The 21,741-nt window shown below is 38.6% G+C and overlaps 1 protein-coding gene across 2 annotated transcripts in view; it reads right to left on the bottom strand.

The window, feature by feature from the left end:
* Nucleotides 1-20,873, bottom strand: part of LOC116407614 — a 33,162-nt gene extending 12,289 nt beyond the window's left edge. The window contains exons 1-6 of one of the 2 annotated variants that reach the window (XM_031893284.1): nt 18,465-20,873; nt 16,636-16,836; nt 10,490-10,657; nt 6,764-6,865; nt 6,129-6,239; nt 3,702-3,815 (exon numbers count right to left, since the gene is read on the bottom strand). In XM_031893284.1, the coding sequence (XP_031749144.1) occupies nt 3,702-3,815; nt 6,129-6,239; nt 6,764-6,865; nt 10,490-10,657; nt 16,636-16,836; nt 18,465-20,871 (3,103 nt within the window). In that variant the 5' untranslated portion in view covers nt 20,872-20,873. The remainder of the gene's footprint in view (nt 1-3,701; nt 3,816-6,128; nt 6,240-6,763; nt 6,866-10,489; nt 10,658-16,635; nt 16,837-18,464) is intronic. The other variant, XM_031893285.1, reaches the window with a different exon arrangement.
* Nucleotides 20,874-21,741: the final 868 nt, after the last annotated feature.

Raw genomic sequence — 21,741 nt, 5'->3', positions numbered from 1 at the left:
GGTATTGTTGGATAGTGGCGCCAGTATGATGCTGGCCATTGGAGCTCAGTATCACCTGAGTTTAGAAACACACTAATGCGTATATTTAATTTGCTGTGTAAAAAGTTGATGATGTTGATGTAAAGACCGGTGATGTTGCCCAGGGCAACCAATCAGCAAGTAGATTTCAACAGTTGGAAAACCAAAGCAAAGCATCTGATTGGCTGCTATGAGCAACATCACTGATAATGTTTCACTCCACTTTTTACACAGCATGATAAATATACCCCTAAGCTAGTAGGTTCTGCACTGCCCATATGTTCTTCCTAAGCCAGATGTTGCCCTTTCTAACTAATTAAATTAACTTTCTTTCTAATACTACAAATGCAGTGTGAATTTTTACATTCAGACTGGGTATTTCACTAAATGGCACTTTTAGTAATATATGTACCTTAATCCAAGTATCATGTGCTGGCTGAATTTTTCATAGCACTGTGCTGGGAGCTGGCACACCAAAATCATATCTAATATAAAAGGCTGGGTGCACATTGTAGATGGGCTAGAGGCCAATGTGGACAGGGTGCCAATGTGGGCTGCAACCCCTGACCCTTCCTAACTTGCACATCTGAATGATGTGACAGTAGTACTCCTTTTGTATAGTTGAAATGGTGGGATCAGACGCAAATTGTGCTATACCCTCATACTGTACTACCTAAGGAAAACAATATAGCAACTCCTACATATAAAATACAAATATAGAGAGAAGGCAGTCAGTTATAAGTGAGTTATAACTATGTACCAGCTTTGCCCCCCCATACACAGTGCCCCCAATGGCCCAATAGACAGTACCCCCCATACACAGTGCCCCCAAAAACAGTACCCCCATAGACAGTACCCCCCCCAGAAAGTGCCCCTAATTGCCCCCACAAACAGTACCCCCATACACAGTGCCCCCATAGTAAGTACCCCCCATACACAGTGACCCCATAGAAAGTGCCCCCCATACACAGTGGCTCCAATTGAGACAGTACCCCCCATACACAGTGCCCCCCATACACAGTACCCCCCCATAAACAGTGCCTCCATACACAGTGCTTCCTTCTTCACCACCGCACAAGGAGAGGAGCTGCTGAAGAAGAAGGAGCACCCGGCTCCAGCCAGCACCTCCCGCTGTCCTGGATAGTTCAATGAATGTTCCGCATTTCCGTAATCTATTACGGAAATGCGGGACATTCATTGAACTATCCGGGACAGCAGGATGCACTATTAAAACTGGGACAGTCCCGCGGAAAGCAGGACAGTTTGGGGGTATGTAAAGGGACCCTGCTGCAGAGCCAGCCAGATCTAGAGAGTGAGAGTGCAGTGTGGAAAGTAAAGGAGCTGCCAGTAACCAGAGAGTCTGCGGTATACTCAGCTTTGGATAGCTTTGAGCTCCAGCCCTACAGAGAGAGACTGTTCTGCATCCTGTTCAGCTGCCTGTGGGTGCATATTGCCATCCTTGGTGTCCCCTGTGTAAGGGCAGGCGTTTTTCATGAGCAACTGCCTATCCAAAGGGAGAGGTACTTTGGATGGAGGTGTACTCCTCAGTGCCCACTAAGTTGAAGCACTGTGCTGTAAATCCCAGTTCTCAGTTTCAACATAACAAGCAAAGAGGTTCATGGTCTACGGGATTGTAAATATGTAACAGGCAAGTGAGTGTGGTCCTTCTTATTCTGCTGGAGTGCAGTAAGAAAAGGGTTACATTTTTGAGGCACTGCTAAGATTCTGCTTAGATTCAGCTGAGACCTGGTTGCAGAGAAAGTGAAACAAGAAGGTGTCACCCACTGAGAGTCCCCAGAGTGTTCTGGAGTGGTGCAAGAGTTAGGGCCTAAACCTGAAAAAGACTGCTGCGGCGGCCCTATGATACAAGAATGAAAGATTAATTAATTTATAAGATCCTAGATACTTCCCCAAACAATGTGGGTCTCTACAAAAATATATTTCATGCAACAGCTCATTTATAAAACCCTGCTTCATCTAAATACACCATTTTAATAACATTACAGTTAATAGTATTAGGTAATCCTAAATAGAAAATTGGCAATTTAAAAATGAAGGGCCGCCTCCTGGGATCATATGATTCACGCTGCACACAAACAAACAAACAAACAAACAAACAAAGGGCACACAGACAAGTTAAGTCACATCGGCCAATTAATGGACAAAGTTCTGTCTTTTACTCCCACAGCCCATCACTAAATGGTGGCTCAAGGGAAAAGATGTAAAAGGGCAATATTTACTGATATATATATATATTCCAGTTTACTTAATTAGATATATACTATCTGTTGGTTATGTATTCATTCTTAGGGTATAGTTTTCCTACAGTCACATGCATCTCTCCCATAAGTAGAGAATCAGAGGTCTGTTTCTTGGAAGTGAAGGGGTTATTTACTGCCACTGCATTTTCATACAACATACTTGCTTTAAAAAGCCTGATAAGTCCTTCCCCACTTCAAATCACAGCCACAGGTAGGTAAAAGATTTGGTATATATAGTTTAGAGCTCAAAGTGATTTAGAGATTTATGTAATAAAAGGCACTACATTTGCCCAGGAGCAGTAACCCATAGCAACCAATAAGCATGCAGCATTTACTGGTCACCTGTTTAAAAGCAAACATCTTATTGGTTGCTATGGGTTACTGCTGGGCAAACTTTTATTATATATGAGGGTTAGTCTACAAAATAACTCACAAGCATGCTATATGCAGAGATGCCAATGGCATGTTTAAACATAAAGGGAACTATTGACTGTGTTTGGAAAATGCCAAGAATGTGTATTAATATTTTATTAGCTATTTATCTAAGTGGCAAGTTATATCAGGGATATTTTATTATGTGTGCATTGTATACTTTGTATGGCAACATGCAATGGCTTTTCTTTAAAGGAACAGTAACATCAAAAATTGAAAGTCTTTTAATGAAATTAAAATGTAATGTACTGTTAACCTGCTCTGGTAAAAGTTGTGTGTTTGCTACAGAAAGACTACTATAATTGATATAAATAAGCTGCCGTGTAGCCATGGGGGCAGCCATTAAAGCTGGGAAAAGGAGAAAAAGCACAGGTTACATAGCAGATAACAGACAACTTCTGTAGAATAAAATGGTGTTTTATCTGTTATCTGCTTAGTAACCTGTGCCTTGGGGCTGCCCCCATGGCTACACATCAGCTTTGTTTATATAAACTATAGTAGTGTTTCTGAGGCAAACACACCAGTTGTACCAATGCAGGGCATCCGTTTACAATCAGTGATGAAGCACCCAAAGCCACTGGAGGAGGCTGTAATTAGTATTAATGGAAGCAGTGACAAACAGAGTTTGCCCAGAAAGCCCACATTTGAGTATTTTCCATCAGAACTAATGACAGTTTCCTTTGCAAAACTCAGGTGCTTGGCTCAGTAATGACCAATGTAAGGGGGGTCCAGATGTTCTTGAACTACAACATCCAGGTCTTTCAGTGGCATGCTGGGAGCTGCAGTACAACAAAATCGTGAAACTCACCCATAACACACACTTACTGATTCCTATATTTGCTTTCTAAAATGCACAATATGCACAAATGGTATATCAAAAAGGGGAAATAGGGTGCAATCTAACTTCTCTCTCTCTTTCCAAGAGCTGTCACTTATATGGGGAGGCATTTGGAGTGCAAAGGTAGGAATCAAGAAAATCTCCAGCCTTACCATGGTTAATGTCGAAAGTAAAGAACTGATGTATGTTTCCTATTTTTGGACCATACATGGGGGATACTCGTTTTGAAAGCACAGCCAGCACTGTTCTGTAGCTGCAGCTTTTCTCTGATAAAAAAAATGAATGTAATATTAACAATGCTATCCTTGTACTTTCTGTCCAAGTCTGTGTATGTGTGGGAAATGGGAAAATCATGTGAATCAACAATCATGAGTGGCTATCATATCTTTTTTTTACCGATTTAGTTTTCTCTGTCCTTGTTAATGATAACTCTAATGTAATGGGGTCTGTGTATAACATTTTTCAGAACTTAGCAAATTAGGCAGCCAAGATATGAAACAGACTGACTTGCCTAGAAGGGACTAGAAATACATTCTACAATAAGAAACTTGTTTAATATATAAATATGGCAGAAACTTAAACATATATATGATTTGGATTTATAAACACCTTTAATATATACATATGCCAGAACTGTCATTTCCAAGAAACAGAATTCATTTATCCCATAATCACAGGAATAATTTATTATACAGTAATTTTGCAGGATCATTAAATTCATAGATCAAGAACTTCCATCAATTTGGTCATATTGTACTAGGGTAAAATCATTCCTGTCTATATGTCAATGTCTAATAATAAAACAAAATGTGTATATAAATATGGTACAAAATAAAATACACTATAACCATGGCTATAAAACAAGTCATGGCGGACCCTATATAAAGCTTGGATACCAGACACTTAGTGCTGTTTACTGTATTGAGTATCATTAGTCGACTGTGCAGTCCAGTAGTGCTTTATTTTTATTTATCACAAATGTGCACCTCTGTGGATTTTATGAATAATTCTTTATTTTTGTGTGTGTGAGTGTATCCTTTATAAAACTGTAAATATTTTTTTTATTCCTGCATATTATTTCTTTTACTTTTTATACACATACATTTTGGATGCATATATATACCCCAGCTAGTGAATTTAAAGGTAAAGTTTGGAAAACTCTAATTGAAAAGCAATCCTATTGTACAACTCCCACATACATTCTGGGCTCCCCCAGCACAGCCCTCCTTCTCCAGCCCCTTGGCATATAGTATTGCAAGTGCTGTGTGTGGCTATGGTATACAGGACACTGGAAATACGTATGAATACTGATTGCTGATACAAAGAGAGGAGTACTGTCCATGTCATAGGGGCTGATTTACTAAGACACGATTTCGAATCCGAATTGGAAAAATTCCGATTGGAAACGAACATTTTGCGACTTTTTTGTATTTTTTGCGATTTTTTCGGCGTCTTTACGATTTTTGCATAAAAACGCGAGTTTTTCGGGGTCTTTACGATTTTTGCGTAAAAACGCGAGTTTTTCGTAGCCATTACGAAAGTTGCACAAAGTCGCGATTTTTTCGTAGCGTTAACACTTGCGCGCAAAGTTGCGCCTTTTTCGTAGCGTTAAAACTTAAAAGGCGCAACGTTTCGCGCAAGTTTTAACGCTACGAAAAAATCGCGACTTTGCGCAACTTTCGTAATGGCTACGAAAAACTCGCGTTTTTACGCAAAAATCGTAAAGACGCCGAAAAACTCGTGTTTTTACGCAAAAATCGTAAAGACGCCGAAAAACTCGCGTTTTTACGCAAAAATCGTAAAGACGCCGAAAAAAACGCAAAATTACCGATCATTACGAAAAAAACGCAATCGGACGCATTCGGCCCGTTCGTGGGTTAGTAAATGTGCCCCATAGTCTTAGAGGGAGAAAGCTCTGCTAGACAAACTCAGAAGGTGAGTGGGGAGTAAGTGGGAAAGTGAATGAGGGGGACGGGAGCTGTCTTACAAAGTACAGAGCTGCTGACTTTCGGAAGTAGAACAGCCACCTTATACCATACAGATATAAAAATTATGGGTTTAGCTGTTTAAGCACCAGTGGTCTCATTGGTATAAAAATGTGGAAAAATAAATGCTATTCACTCTGTATTAGATGTGCTTGTACTTGCTTATTCTGGTTCTAGATGCAAATACAAGGGCATGGAACAAGGGACCCTGGCCCTGGTGTTATTTCCCTTCACATTTTGCATTTTTACACATACCTGACTTGCTCCTAATGACTCTCATGCTAATGACTTTTCTGACCCCACAAACATCCAAATGACACAATCAAAATGTACCACTTTGTCCATATTTTATCAATGTGGATGCAAAGTTGTAGCACACTCTGTTCTGTCAGTGCCTTCAATTATGATGAAGATAACGCAGCATTGTGGCTAAAAAAATAATGATGAATTACGTGTGAATTTTGCACTTGTCCTTGATTCCTAAACAAGACTTCCTGTGTGTGTATAAAGTCCTTGATCTACCTGCATTAGTTTAGATTTGTTTGTACAGGTAGGAGATCATTTAGAATGAATGATGGGAAGTAGGGGGCTCACCTTGCCGTGCTAGGCATGCAGCTTCAGAATGTGGAATACTGGTTACATCAGTTCCATTGACAGCCATTACAATGTCTCCAACCTGGAGCCCCGCTTCTTCAGCTGCGCCATCTAACATGGAATAAGATAGAATAAGAATATGCAACAACCGCTGGTCCCAACTCTGAATTTAAGGGGAACTTAGCACAGCTCTAACATGGGTTTATGTAATAAAATTGAGAAGGCCACGTACCACCCAGGAGTCAACAACCAAACAGATTGGTGGCAACCTACCCACAGTGAAAAACACTTCTCATAAGGCCTAAAGAGATCAGGTAAGAGCTAAGGCCTAAAGAGATCAGGTAAGAGCTAAAAGTTTAGGTTTTGTTATATATGTTAATATTCGGTTATTCAAGAGACATACATGCAAAATAAGACGTTACAAAAGGCAATATAATAGATATGTCTGAAAATAAAAACAAAGTTTAAAAATAAAAATTGCGCATTGGATATGGAGGGGGTTGGAATTATTTAACAAATATAATATTTTACTTCTTGTAAGGGAAGTATTTATATACAGTTCTAAAGGCAAACTTGGTGGGTAATGGTCAGTTGCTAATTCGAACAAAATAATAGAATATTAACAGATGACTTACTTGTATCAACCTCAGTTACAAGAATAGGTTTTGAAAACTGAATTCGGAATCCCCAAGGGTAGTCCCCTGTCCCTTTGGCTATTCTCACAGTACGTTCACGAACTGTTTTAGAAGAATATAAGAAAATGTATTGTATTGAAAATTTGTCTTCATTAAAAAAGTATAACCGTCGTACTGTATACTTCTACACCAACACCACTTCTTTGCATATGACACTGCAAGGTTATTTAACAAAATATGTATTTGTGTAATTTTTTTTCAACTTCAAATAACCTTGAAATTTTTAAAATTGTGTATATTACCTTGTTTATTAAAAAAATCACTCATCATTTTTAACTGGTTGACAGGTTTAAAAAAAATATTAAAAACTCAAACTGATTAAATAGTTTAAATTTTGCCTAGGACAGATATCATTGACTTCTAGATGACCTCACAAGCTTTCAGATGCCAAAGTTCTACATTCCAGTTTTTTGCTTAATTAATAGCGAAGTCATGTTTTTTTTCAAACTATTCAAATTTATAGTTTTTAGCACAAAAAACCCTCATTCTAAACCTCTTTCTAAAACCCAAGTGGCCTGGTCTAGTTCACAAGTTGATAATGCCTTTACTTAATGTGGCCAGTTAGATGGGAGATAGGATTATGGGAGAGAGCTCTCAGTACAAGTGAGGGAATACAGGGGTAGGGGAGATAGCTCTCAGTACAAGTGAGGGAATACAGGGGTATGGGAGATAGCTCTTAGTACAAGTGAGGGAATACAGGGGTATGGGAGATAGCTCTCAGTACAAGTGAGGGAATACAGGGGTATGGGAGATAGCTCTTAGTACAAGTGAGGGAATACAGGGGTATGGGAGATAGCTCTCAGTACAAGTGAGGGAATACAGGGTTATGGGAGATAGCTCTCAGTACAAGTGAGGGAATACAGGGGTATGGGAGATAGCTCTCAGTACAAGTGAGGGAATACAGGGGTAGGGGAGATAGCTCTCAGTACAAGTGAGGGAATACAGGGGTATGGGAGATAGCTCTCAGTACAAGTGAGGGAATACAGGGGTAGGGGAGATAGCTCTCAGTACAAGTGAGGGAATACAGGGGTAGGGGAGATAGCTCTCAGTACAAGTGAGGGAATACAGGGGTATGGGAGATAGCTCTCAGTACAAGTGAGGGAATACAGGGGTAGGGGAGATAGCTCTCAGTACAAGTGAGGGAATACAGGGGTAGGGGAGATAGCTCTTAGTACAAGTGAGGGAATACAGGGGTATGGGAGATAGCTCTCAGTACAAGTGAGGAAACAGGGTAGGGAGATAGCTCTCAGTACAAGTGAGGGAATACAGGGGTAGGGGAGATAGCTCTTAGTACAAGTGAGGGAATACAGGGGTATGGGAGATAGCTCTCAGTACAAGTGAGGGAATACAGGGGTAGGGAGATAGCTCTCATACAAGTGAGGGAATACAGGGGGTAGGAGATAGGCTCTCAGACAAGTGAGGGAATACCAGGGGTTGGGAGTAGCTCTCAGTACAAGTGAGGGAATACAGGGGTATGGGAGATAGCTCTTAGTACAAGTGAGGGAATACAGGGGTATGGGAGATAGCTCTCAGTACAAGTGAGGGAATACAGGGTTATGGGAGATAGCTCTCAGTACAAGTGAGGGAATACAGGGGTATGGAGATAGCTCTCAGTACAAGTGAGGGAATACAGGGGTATGGGAGGATAGCTCTCAGTACAAGTGAGGGAATACAGGGGGTAGGGGGAGATAGTCTCAGTACAAGTGAGGGAATACAGGGGTAGGGGAGATAGCTCTCAGTACAAGTGAGGGAATACAGGGGTAGGGGAGATAGCTCTCAGTACAAGTGAGGGAATTACAGGGTAGGGGGGATAGCTCTCAGTACAAGTGAGGGAATACAGGGGTAGGGGAGATAGCTCTCAGTACAAGTGAGGGAATACAGGGGTAGGGGAGATAGCTCTCAGTACAAGTGAGGGAATACAGGGGTAGGGGAGATAGCTCTCAGTACAAGTGAGGGAATACAGGGGTAGGGGGGATAGCTCTCAGTACAAGTGAGGGAATACAGGGGTAGGGGAGATAGCTCTTAGTACAAGTGAGGGAATACAGGGGTATGGGAGATAGCTCTCAGTACAAGTGAGGGAATACAGGGGTAGGGGAGATAGCTCTCAGTACAAGTGAGGGAATACAGGGGTATGGGAGATAGCTCTTAGTACAAGTGAGGGAATACAGGGGTAGGGAGATAGCTCTTAGTACAAGTGAGGGAAACAGGGGTAGGGGAGATAGCTCTCAGTACAAGTGAGGGAACAGGGTAGGGAGTGCTCAGTACAAGGAGGGAATACAGGGGTAGGGGATAGCTCTCAGTACAAGTGAGGGAATACAGGGGTAGGGGAGATAGCTCTCAGTACAAGTGAGGGAATACAGGGGTAGGGGAGATAGCTCTCAGTACAAGTGAGGGAATACAGGGGTAGGGGAGATAGCTCTTAGTACAAGTGAGGGAATACAGGGGTATGGGAGATAGCTCTTAGTACAAGTGAGGGAATACAGGGGTAGGGGAGATAGCTCTCAGTACAAGTGAGGGAATACAGGGGTAGGGGGATAGCTCTCAGTACAAGTGAGGGAATACAGGGGTAGGGGAGATAGCTCTCAGTACAAGTGAGGGAATACAGGGGTATGGGAGATAGCTCTCAGTACATGTGAGGGAATACAGGGGTAGGGGAGATAGCTCTCAGTACAAGTGAGGGAATACAGGGGTAGGGGAGATAGCTCTCAGTACAAGTGAGGGAATACAGGGGTAGGGGAGATAGCTCTTAGTACAAGTGAGGGAATACAGGGGTATGGGAGATAGCTCTTAGTACAAGTGAGGGAATACAGGGGTAGGGGAGATAGCTCTCAGTACAAGTGAGGGAATACAGGGGTAGGGGAGATAGCTCTCAGTACAAGTGAGGGAATACAGGGGTAGGGGAGATAGCTCTCAGTACAAGTGAGGGAATACAGGGGTATGGGAGATAGCTCTCAGTACAAGTGAGGGAATACAGGGTTATGGGAGATAGCTCTTAGTACAAGTTGCCCCAGGGACTGGTCCGATTGCCATCTTGGAGTCGGGAAGGAATTTTTTCCCCTCTGCGGCAAATTAGAGAGGCTTCAGATGGGGTTTTTTGCCTTCCTCTGGATCAACTAGTAGTTAGGCAGGTTATATATAGGCAACCCAACTTACTATGTTACTATGTTACTATATAAGCCCTATCATACAGCAGTAGGAACAACCCCACCTGTTTACCAGTATCCAGTATAGACAGACACCATAGAACTATGAAAGAAAAGGCATTCTGTACTGATCAGCACAATATATCATGAAAATGTTGAGGTGTATGTTCATTTAATTAGGTTTATTATGCATTTCTAATTCATTTCATTTATAAATAAAAGCTGGTGAAATAAACTCTATATATTTACTAGGGATCAAATACCACATTTTTCGACTTCAAGTTTGTACTTGAGATCTGGTTTAGCTGAAGTGTAAGGAATCTGCCAAAACCAAATCTTTCAAATAGTTCTGGGATTTGGCCAGATCTTAAACTGAATCCTGAATTCAGTGCATCTTTATTATTTATACCAGGAAATTGTTATCAGTTTCTGCTGTGATTATTTTAATAATATTTTCTGCTGTGATTGTCAGGCTGTCATTTATCTCTACAGGTAAATATCATTGTACATTATTCTTACTTACTTGCTACTGATCTAGGCCTTTTACTCAGGCATCTGGGGCTATTATCTGGGCTGCAGTCATCTCCTCTGAAGATCCATGAAGTGGAATGAAAGCTTTCTGTGTATAATCCTTTATCCTTGCCGTCAGAACGCACTCCAAGGTCCACTGAGCGAGTTTCTTCTGAGTTTCCTAAAAGTGCAAAGGAAATATCTGTATGCCGGAATCACTTATTGCACTTTATTTTGAATCCACACAAGGGCAATTTTTATAGCAATATAGAGAAATAGTTGTTTAGTTACATTAATTACCACACTGGGGTTCACTTACTAATACAGTACATGGGAATGTAGTGTGTGACACTGAGTTTGATATACATCGGGCACGCAAATTATCAGTGGGGCCCATTCATTAAACCACAAATTTTTTTTTTTGAGAATTTGTAGAACTTTTTGTAATGTCCATGATAATTTTTTTAAAATTCGACGAAAAAGTCGTATTTTTCGTGACCATTTCACAATTCATTCAAGTTTTGGTATGGTGACTATCTTTTGGCCAGGTTGGATCTATAGAGTGCCATTGAGTCCTATGGAAGGCTTCCAAAATCATACATTGAAGGTTTCACAGCCAGAAAGATTTTCGCACCATTTACAAACATTCGGATCCAAAAATTTTGTGACTTTCGGAACGCATCCGCAGGGGGTAAATTTGTTGATGAGAGCAGGAAAAAAACAGAGATTTTGAACTTATATTTTATCTCTTTATGCAACTGAGGAACCAGTTAATGAAAAGACCCAATTTTGTTACTGTTGATAGCTGGTTGACTCAGCTCAGTAATTGCCAAACAACCTTATTTAATTTTCAGGATCCTATTAGGTCTTGCATGGTACAAAGATATTGGTGAATTGCTAGTGTGGTGCTGCTATTCAAAAAGGAATCCCATTCTCAGCCAGAAAATTACAGACCTGTTAGTTTGGCTTCAGTGATAGGAAAGCTTTTGTAGGGGATAATAAGGGGTATGACACTGGAATACATGCAAATCACAATACCATGAGTCTGTGACAGCATGGTTTTATGTGTAATAAATCTTGCCAGACAAGTTGAGTTGTCCTCTATAAGTAGGTGAGAGTAGGCAGATTTTGTTAAGCCTTTGCTACAGTATCACGCAGACGGTTACTGATTTGTACTTGGCTAGAGAACTGTAAGAAGGATGGATTTAAATGTGCAGTGGTTCTTGGTCCTTTGCTCTTAAAGTTGTTTGTTAATAACCTTAAGGTTGGCATTGTAAGTGCTACCTCTATTTTTGCTGATGATATCAAATAGTGCAAAAATATAAGTTCTATGCAGGATTCTACCACTCTGTAGAGAGAGATTTGACTAAATTACAAAGCTGGGCAGCAATTTGGCAGATGAGGTACAATATAGTTAAATGTAATATTATGCATTGCTGCAGAAATAAATGATAGTGGCCAAGAATTCCAGGCAGTCATATACCTTTAAAAATCAGCTTTGAAAAAAAGTGTAATCCAGGAAAAAAGCCCCCGTCACAAGGGGCCCAAGACATCAAAATAAGTTTAAATAGAGCCAGTATCTTTTTCCACCAAGAAACAGAGAGCATATACGTAAGACACCTCCGTCTGACATTAGCCTTACATTGTTTTAAGGGTCAGACACAGAGAATATAAAGACATAAACTAACACTTCACTATTGAAAATGTTTAATTATCATATATTGTAAAGTTGCTTTGAATTACAATTTCTTTTGTTATGAAAAAAAAAAAGTTTTTGCATGTAAGACCCATTAAATGCCCCCTTGGTGGTCTAAGGTCCCTTCCTTTTGTTTCCCCTGTACTTATAACATGGTTATACAGTATAGAAAATAATAATCATAATAGTGACTCTGCTATAACTCAAGGGCAACCCAAGAAAACTAATGTAAGCAATGGCCACCTGACCCCTGACTGGCATTTAGTATGGGCCACTGCACTGGGGCCAGGGGTGCTCAGTCTGTAGCAAGAGAGGGATTAATGTGTAAATGCAGAGGTGAATTGCTTTTGTGATCATCATATATTGTTATCTTGGAAGGAGTGAATCCCAACCAGCAGACTTGTTTTAAATGGTGATGGTAGCTTTTTAACAAATAAGAGTAGTGTATAAGATTTGGATGTAATATTGCTACTAATGAAGAAGTAGGCTGAAGCCTGGCCAGTATACAGCTGTATACACGACAACAGCAGCAACACGAAGCTCTTATAACAAATGCCCCAGGCCCCATCTACAGCCCCTTGGTAGGAACAGTGCCTATTTGTGCCTCTTACCTCTATCCATGCCTATTATCATAAAAGGTTAATTTTTCTCAGCCCCTGCTGTGAGATTCAGCTTAGCTGATGTACAGTAATATGAGTAATTTAGGAAGACACTGCACCCACACAGGATGTATCCATTTCACTCACAGTCTGTCTGCCTTATTTACGTTTATATTTACAGTTCTAGGTGTTACTCCAACGAACCCCCACTGACCAAGCATATATATATATATATATATAATGTGTGTAATTATAGATTAAGTGCTGTATAATTGGTGCAACATGATTATTTGTGCTTTCCTGCTTATCATGCTGCTATTATGTGATGGCTAGATCTGATCTTAGTATACTAAAATGCTTCCTGCCCTCTATTGTCCAATAAACAACAAACATCATGGCCCTGTGTAGAGCATCTTTCAGGAGTGACTAAAGCCAGTGAGCAAGATCTACCTACAGTCACCAAGACCTCAACACCTAGGGAGGGGGAGAACGAGATTAGCTGTCACTCTAGGTCAGTGATCCCCAACCAGTAGCTCCGGGGCAACATGTTGCTCCCCAACCCCTTGGATGTTGCTCTCAGTGCCCCCAAACCAGGGAGTTATTTGTGAATTCCTGACTTGGGGGCAAGTTTTGGTTGAATAAAAACAAGATTTCCTACCAAATAAAGCCCCTGTAAGCTGATAGGGTGCATAGAGGCTGCCTAATAGCCAATCTTAGCCCTTATTTGGCACCTCCATGAACTTTTATAATGCTTGTGTTGCTCTCCCAAGTCTTTTAACATTTGACTGTGGCTCACAGGTTGGGGACCCCTGCTAGGTTGTTGCTCTTGCACTTTGTATACATACAAAGCTATGGAGGACATGTTCACCTGTATGTCTCCAGCTGTTAAAAAATATTCCCCAGTTGTCACAACAGCTGCCTGTGAGGGTTATTTTGGGGGCTGTAGTTCCATAATGCATGTGGGACTTAATTGATGGGTTCTGTAACTGACAGACTTTGAACTAAGCATTAGAATAACTCATTCTCTGTGTTTTTATTAGAGGACAGTCATTAGCGGCTTCACAGAGGAGGTCCATCCAGTACATTTAAGTATAGCAAGCCCACTGCATCTTCAAGTACAAAAAAAAACCCGTCAGTCATATTGAAGAAAGAACATAAGTCATTTTACTACCAAGTACTTTTTAACAGCTGAATATACTAATGTTAAAGGTTAGGTTTAAAGGTACTGCATTAAAATAAGGCAAAAACATTTATGCAATAAATTTGTTTGGGTGAATCAAACTGTGAAGTTTTTAGGCAGCTGCCTGGGTCAAGTTAAAGATATGTAATGTAACTTACAATGTGATACTTAAACGGTTAACTGCAAGCACCAACGAAAGAAAATAGTATAAATTAAAATATGCTTGCTCCATCCGACTCCTGAAATAAACTTTTTTGCTAACAAAGAATTAGAACCTTGTAACTAAATAATAGGCAAAGGTACATCTTGTGACAGAGTTGTGGTATCAGTTGTAAATATATACATTTCCTCTCTGTTGTATACAAATTTAAAAAAAATGAAGCAAAATGTACTTAATATGACAAAGTTTTTGATAATAGCAATGTGTTGAAATACAATGAAATACAAGATATATATATTATAAGCCACAGTTCTATCTACAATTAAATGCATGGATATCACCCAAGAATGGAGACTCGAGGCTTTGACATTTGCTACATCCTTATAAAATGAACATTACAAAATTCATCGTTTGTGTGTTGTGGCAAGCACAGCAGAGGCTACAATGCTAACCTGGAGACATAAAGAGCAAAACAAACTCCCCCTAATTGTCCTGTCATGCACATTTCCACACACGCAGAATCGAGATCAGACCAGAAAACAGAAGCACAAAATAATTACCTTGATGTTCATCCTGCAATGAATAATTCTCCATTGAACATGGTTAAGGCATCATGCCACCTTTATATCCAGAAAACTGCTACTTTGAAAAACAGGTATATTTATCCTATATCCGTGCTGTGTTTATTTCATTTCTACAGAAAGCATTATTTGGATGTATGAATCATCAGGGATCTGGTTAAAAACACAGTGCTAATAACAGATGGTTACATAAGCTGCAAAGTCCTTTGAAGCAGCCAACGCATTAGCTATACATGTCACAGTAAGACAGTCAATTTCTCAGATTTCTCTGATGATTTTTTAGCCATGGGTAACATGGAAAACAGATATATGCATGCGTGCAGTTTACATGTTGGAATATTGTTGGTGGGATTAAGTGGATAGACTTAGATCATAAAGAATATTTAAATGTAATTATAAAAAGAAATCATTAACAACAATGATTTACTTTTCAACAACAATAGAGGCTAAAAATATAAAATACAACACTGCAATAATATACATTTGTTTTCTGTCTTTTACACATGCCCTTTTGGCTCTCCGTTATAGCCCTTGCAAGACACCAAATGACTATATGATCAATAAAGAGAAATGATACGGTAGAACATATAACCATCATGAAACAACTCCAGAATTATATTGTAAAACAGGATGTTTCCCAGTTGCAGAACATGGTAACTGAAGTTCAAGTGTGGAAGACTTGCCACCTAACTGTAAGCAAACAATACAGATGATAACCACACCAAAACAACTTGGCCTTGTGGCTTTTGTTTCTATGTACAAAGCAGTAAGAATATATATTTATAGGATTTGCACCAATGTATGTGATAATGTAAGATACATGACATGTACTGTAAGCTTTTACTGTATGTTCCTACATTTGCCATGGAAATCCTAATTAGTTCTTCTTTTATTTCTAAGCAGGTTGACAACAAAGGGATCAATAGTTGTTATCAGACTGTAACTTAAACAGGTCCTGACAACAGAAATTAAAATCATAACATTACCTTTGCTTGCTATTTATAATGTTGCCTTAAAAGTATTTGTCCATCTGATCCCCATGTTCCTCTATGAGGGGGCGGCCATATTTGTGCAGCAGGAGGCCGTTAGCATTAGAAGCTATAACTGACAGGCTGAGAAGGGACAGTCAGGTTGGCAAAACAGACAGGTTTAGGAACTTCAAGTAAAATTACTTACAAAAACAAACCTACCACTGGAAAACAATCAACAGGACCTATAGGTAACTTTCAATGTACATTCTGAAAAAGTAGCTTTTTAGTATCAGTTTTTTTCCAGTATATGATATTTATGTGGCTCTGTCATTAATGCAAACTTAGATGGCCTGTAGTTCATAGACATGCTTGGGGTGATGATAAACAGGCCTCTGCATATAAATAATAGCACTATGTTAAAAAAATTATAATTGTGTTCTACTATAGATTTGCACAAAAATATTAATGAAGGTAAGCCGAAATTAAAATACGATTGTGACTCAGTAACAGTTATTGCCTAGGTGACCAATCATGCTAGCAACTAAGCTCCAAAATCCTTTGTGATTCCCACGGATCTTGTAGAACACGAGATAATTTTAGTAAATGCTAAATAGGCTAATCCCTTGCCAAATGAGTCCTATCCAGACTTGTCTGGGTCTGTGCAGATAATTTGGAGACAGCTCTCTTCTACTTCCTTCCTTAAAAATAATGCTATGAAATCTATTTTACATGACCCAGTTCTACTTTTTTATTCATCCGAACTCAGCCTTGGGCTCATTGCAGAAGTAGCAGCACATGACAAAAATGACTAAACCTTGCACAACATTACACTGAGTAACTACATGGCATTGCCGTGTGTTTATCAGCAAACTTGATTTTGGAAACTATTATTGTCAAAATGTGCCTAGTATAGGTGTCCCCTGTACTATGGCAATTCTAATGTTGTGTCTTCCTAAAAGAAAGGCTACTAACCAGATTCTTCTGTGATGTTGCTTGTAACCGAACTCCCTCCTGCAGAATTGCAGTTCTTGGTTTCTTTAAACTGTTTTCTTTTCTTAGCCCATCGATCTGATGCTTCTGATCCTTCATGGGTTATTTCACATGCCCTTGATTCTTTTATCACTGACTCCTTAGGTAATCTCAAATGTTTGTTGACAAATTCTGGTTTTGCATCTGATATTTAAAGAAAAGCCTGTTACGGTCATGAGTTTAATTTTGTTTTATGGCTTTACCGTAAACATTATATATATTATATACAAATAAGCGTAGCTAATACACTGTTACATGTCATGTACCAAAATATAGAAGCAGATTCATTAATAAAAATAATATGAGTTTGGGGGAATTGTATCCTTATTTATTATTCTTTATGTGTTTTATCTGAGTTAAATAAATTGAAATGAATTACTCTATTACAAGATTTTCCATTGAACTTGCACTGTAATAATGTTTCCTAAAACCATTCATGACTTTTTCATCTTGGTCGGCTGATTTTTTAGCCCATTTGGTTTTTGCCCATAGGATAAAATGATTCTTGACTGCTAGCCAGACAACACTTCCTAGAGAAGAAAAACAATGGGCAATGGGGGGGAAATGCTTTGATAAATGAGTCACATTATTGGTTTTCCAAATGTCAGGGAATGCTTTCATATATGTGAAAAAAATCAACCAGTTGGAATACACAGAATTTTACTTGAAATTTGTCCTTTGATAAATTTGCCCTAAAGTACAGCAATGCAAGTAAAAATTCAGAACACAGGTATCAACTGCTGATGTAATAAAACAGATGAAAGAGGGCTAACACAGCACCCCAAAAAGAAACCTATGTTATTGCATTGTGAGAAATTTTGGGGTTTTTTGGGGGTTTATAACATAAAACAATTTTGTCTTATTCAAAACTGGTGACCATTTGATTAGATCAATGAGAAAATCAATGAAAAAATATTTGATAAATTTTCTAAACTATTTTTTTCAAATGTCCAGAAATGTTCATAAAATTTAAAAAAAAATTCTACTTTTGGGTGACAATGTGAAAAGTTTTCATAAATGTAAAATATATAAAAAATAAAACAAGTAGAAATAACATTTAGGTTTGTCAAAAATCAAAATGTAAAATATAGGAGTTTTTTTCTAATTCTAGCTAAAAATTTTTAAAAAAGTGCAATCAGCATGAATCCTCAAATTTAAAAAACTTGTTCATTTAAAAATATGAAAAAACAACTTGATAATCTCAAATAGAACACAAGCTTGAAAAAAAGGGTACAAAACTCTCTATACCATATTATGTTACAATTGTTACTGCAAGGGATAGAATTACTGTGTTCAAAGAAAAAAAACACTACAGTAGTGTTTTTTTCCCATTCTTTTGCTGTTTTGTCCAAGTTTTATACTTTTTTTTAAATTTTTTCAGATACAGGTATTGGACCCCTTATCCAGAAACCCATTATCCAAAACATTTCGAATTACGGAAAGGCCATCTCCCATAGACTCCATTTTAATCAAATAATTCACCTTTTTAAAAATCCTTTTTCTCTGTAGTAATAAAACAGTACCTTGTACTTGATCCCAACTAAGATATAATTATCCCCTATTGGAGGCAAAACAATCCTATTGGGTTTAATTACTGTTTAAATAATGTTTTTAGCAGACTTTAGGTAGGAGATCGGAATTACGAAAAAAACCCTTATCCGGAAAACCCCAGGTGCCGAGCATTCTGGATAATGGGTTCCTTACCTGTATAATCAAAATATGTGGAAAGTGTGAGATTTCATTTTAAACAAAAAGTTGTAAGCAATATTTACCTTTTTTAGCAAACTGCTTTGGTGTTTCAGATTTTTCACAAGAATCGTCCCTTTTTTCAACACATTTGACTCCATTTTCTTCAGAATCTGATTTTTTCAAAGATGAAAGTTGACCTGCTATTGACTCAAAAGAGGTTCCGGGTATTGCGCTATCAGAACTATTTCTTGGAGATGTGTCATCAGCTGGAAAGTTCATATCACTACCTTCTTCTACTCGACTAACAGTCTCTTGTGTGTCCTCAAAGTTGCTTTGATTTTCCATCGATAAAAAAGGGTCAAAAGACTGAGATGTCTGAGAAGAAATATCCTTAAGTGTCGGTTGGCTCTGCTCCTCAAAGGAACTAAGTAACTTGTTTTCTAGTTCTGCTTCATCAACATCTGAGACAGGTGTTAACACAGAGTTTCTTTGTACAAATGGAGATTGTTGGATATCCTTATGCAATTCACAATATCCCCGAGATGAAACAGAATCACTGACAGCTTGGTTATCTCCTTGCACTAATAGTCTTTGCTCTAGGTCCCCTGTTACGACAGTAACAACAGACCCTCTTCGCTTCCTCTGCGACATTTCAAGTACTGTGGAACTTGATTGAGGTATTTCCATTGTCTGTGATAAAGAAGTCTGCACACAATCATTTGGGAGATTACTATATACATTTTTCTCAATAATAAATTCTTTCGAAGAACTTCTTGAGGGTGGTGTTACTTGAATCAAAAGACATTTATTTTGCAATTCTGAGTAGTCTTGGGTTTCAATAACATTATCCCCATCTTGCATTTCCTCATCAAATCCACTTTCAGTAAAGTCAATCTGATCTTCATTATGTTTTAGGTCCTCAGTGTCCTCTTCTTCATAACTGTGTTTATTATTAATGTCTAAATTATGCAGAGACCGTACAGAATCCATATCTGTTGGCATTGTATTCCGTTTTGAACTAGGAGTATCTGAACAACTACCGACAAAGTAAGGATCCTCAATTGTATTTACAAAGTGTGAAGCTGCCCTTTCTGAATGAAGTAAAATGGATTTGCACTCTGGCTCATGATGGTCATTTACACAATTCCTACAAGGTAAAGCGGTAAATGATCTGCGGAGCTCAATAGAAGGAACATGGTTTAGACATCTTTCAGTGCAAGAGTTAGAGGTTGAGGACTGTTCTGGAGAATGGTCTTTGCAATTTGCATGTCTAGAATTGTAAGAATGTATGTGTGGATTATAATAGATTTCCGGGAATGTTTTTCTTCTGACTACTGAGTCAAACACAGAGTTTTGGTTTGGATGGTGAATGCAACCAGATGTGTTTGAGTGTATTTCTTGTGGGGAGATTGATGAAATATGATTGCAGCTCATTTTATATGGCTTTACAGTGAGGTGAGAGCAATTGGTACAGTTGTTTAAACAGGGCATACAAAGTCTATTATCTAACAATGGCATGTGTTCAGTTTTGTAACACTCATCCTTAATTGGTCTCCTCTCAGTTTCTGACTCAGAATGGGAAGAAAATATTGATGATATAGAACAGGATTTTCTTAACAAATCATGAATTAAGGCCTCATTTCCAACATTAGTATTTGGGGACACACATTTTACATCAGCAAACTCTTCAGGGGGAGGAATGTCTATACAGCAATCGGAACATATCATCTCTTCTCTTTGATAAGGGCTAAAATCTGAACTGTAAGAGCTCCAAGTTCCTTCTTGCAAGTAATCATTGCTATGAAAATAACATGTTTCTCTTTCTTCCCTTTCTTTTCTTTCATTATCTCTTTCAATGTGAACTGTTAGATGACGATCAATAGTTTTATATTTCACTTCAATCCCTGCTCCTATGATCTCAACTTTTATTAAAGGCATTTCAGAATTCTGCTTATTTGGGTTTTCTTGACTCTTTCTATTTACATCATCTACAGATATATCTCTGTTGTGAGCATTGTGTTGGCTTTGCTGATGCTGGCTGTCATGGTAACTGCGACTCTTCTTAAGAGATTTCTTATTTGTTATTACAACTTTGGTTCTATCTGAAGAAGAAACATTCCTGATTTCCAGGTTCAAATGTAGATTGTCAGATGTTACCTGGGCTGTCACTTCATCACTATCATTAATTTGTTTTTTAGGATTATGACACTCCTCATTTCTTTCGCTTAGTGACATGGCAATGACATCTTGTAAAACACCCTTTTCTGATTCCTTTGGCACTGATGGGTTAGGAAGCCCATTGTGTTCACAAGGTACAGTTTCTTCTTCACATTGCATTTCTTTTGCAGTTTCTTCATGTTTTTCTACTTCTGTTGCGGTTTTAGACATAGACAAACAAGAATATTCACTTTCATTTTCTAGCTCAGAATCCAAACTAGAGAAGACAGACATTCCAGGATTTTTTAATGCCACATCAGCTTTCTCATTCATTGATTTTCAAATGGTTTTTCTGTTCTTCTAGAAAGTAAATAAAATAAACAAGGTTAGTCATTTTTGATTATTACAAATGTAATGTGAAGCCATTTTGCACCAAGGCAGTCGAGAGAGAGAGTAAGAGAGTATAGTAACTGCACCAGAATTCAATATTTATCTCCTAATGCACCTTTCAGAAGCTCCTCGTGTTTCCATAAATGCTTTTATGATACTAAGTAATAAGGTGCATGGTAAGTAGATTTGCAGTCTGCCAACTCGGATTCTTCCCTCTCCTTCATTCTCTTCCCTTGATTTATTAATCTTGTCAAACACGGGCAATTAAACCCCTCAGTACACTGTGTAAAACCATGCATAGTTATAAGTTATGTAATCATTTTATATTAATGTTTAGACAGTTGCAGAATTAAGGCATAAAAGGGGCATTGATTTTAAAAAATAAGCTGCATGGCCTATGATTGTTAATAAATCTTTTTTGTATTTTTGTAAGTGAACCGTATTTTTACTTGTTCAGAAATGTACTTTATCTTAGAAAATACTAAACAGGGGTCCCCAACCATTTTTTTTACCTATGAGCAGGATTTACATATAAAAACAGTTGGGGAGCAACACAAGTATGAAAAAAGTTCTTAAGAGGTGACTAATAAGAGCCATGATTGGTTTTTTGGTAGCCCAGATTGAACTGGCAGACTACAGGAGGTTCTGTTTGGCACTACACATGGTCTTTATACTTCCAAAACTTGCCTTTAAGTCAGAAATTCAAAAATGGGCACCTGCTTTAAGGCCACTGGGAGCACCATCAAAGGGGCTGGTAAGCAACATGTTGCTTGTGAGCCAATGGTTGGGGATCACTGACTTAGACCATAAAAC

This window comes from Xenopus tropicalis, chromosome 1 (genome assembly GCF_000004195.4).
Source record: "Xenopus tropicalis strain Nigerian chromosome 1, UCB_Xtro_10.0, whole genome shotgun sequence".
NCBI lineage: Eukaryota > Metazoa > Chordata > Amphibia > Anura > Pipidae > Xenopus > Xenopus tropicalis.
This window is presented reverse-complemented; position numbering and strand designations above follow the sequence as displayed.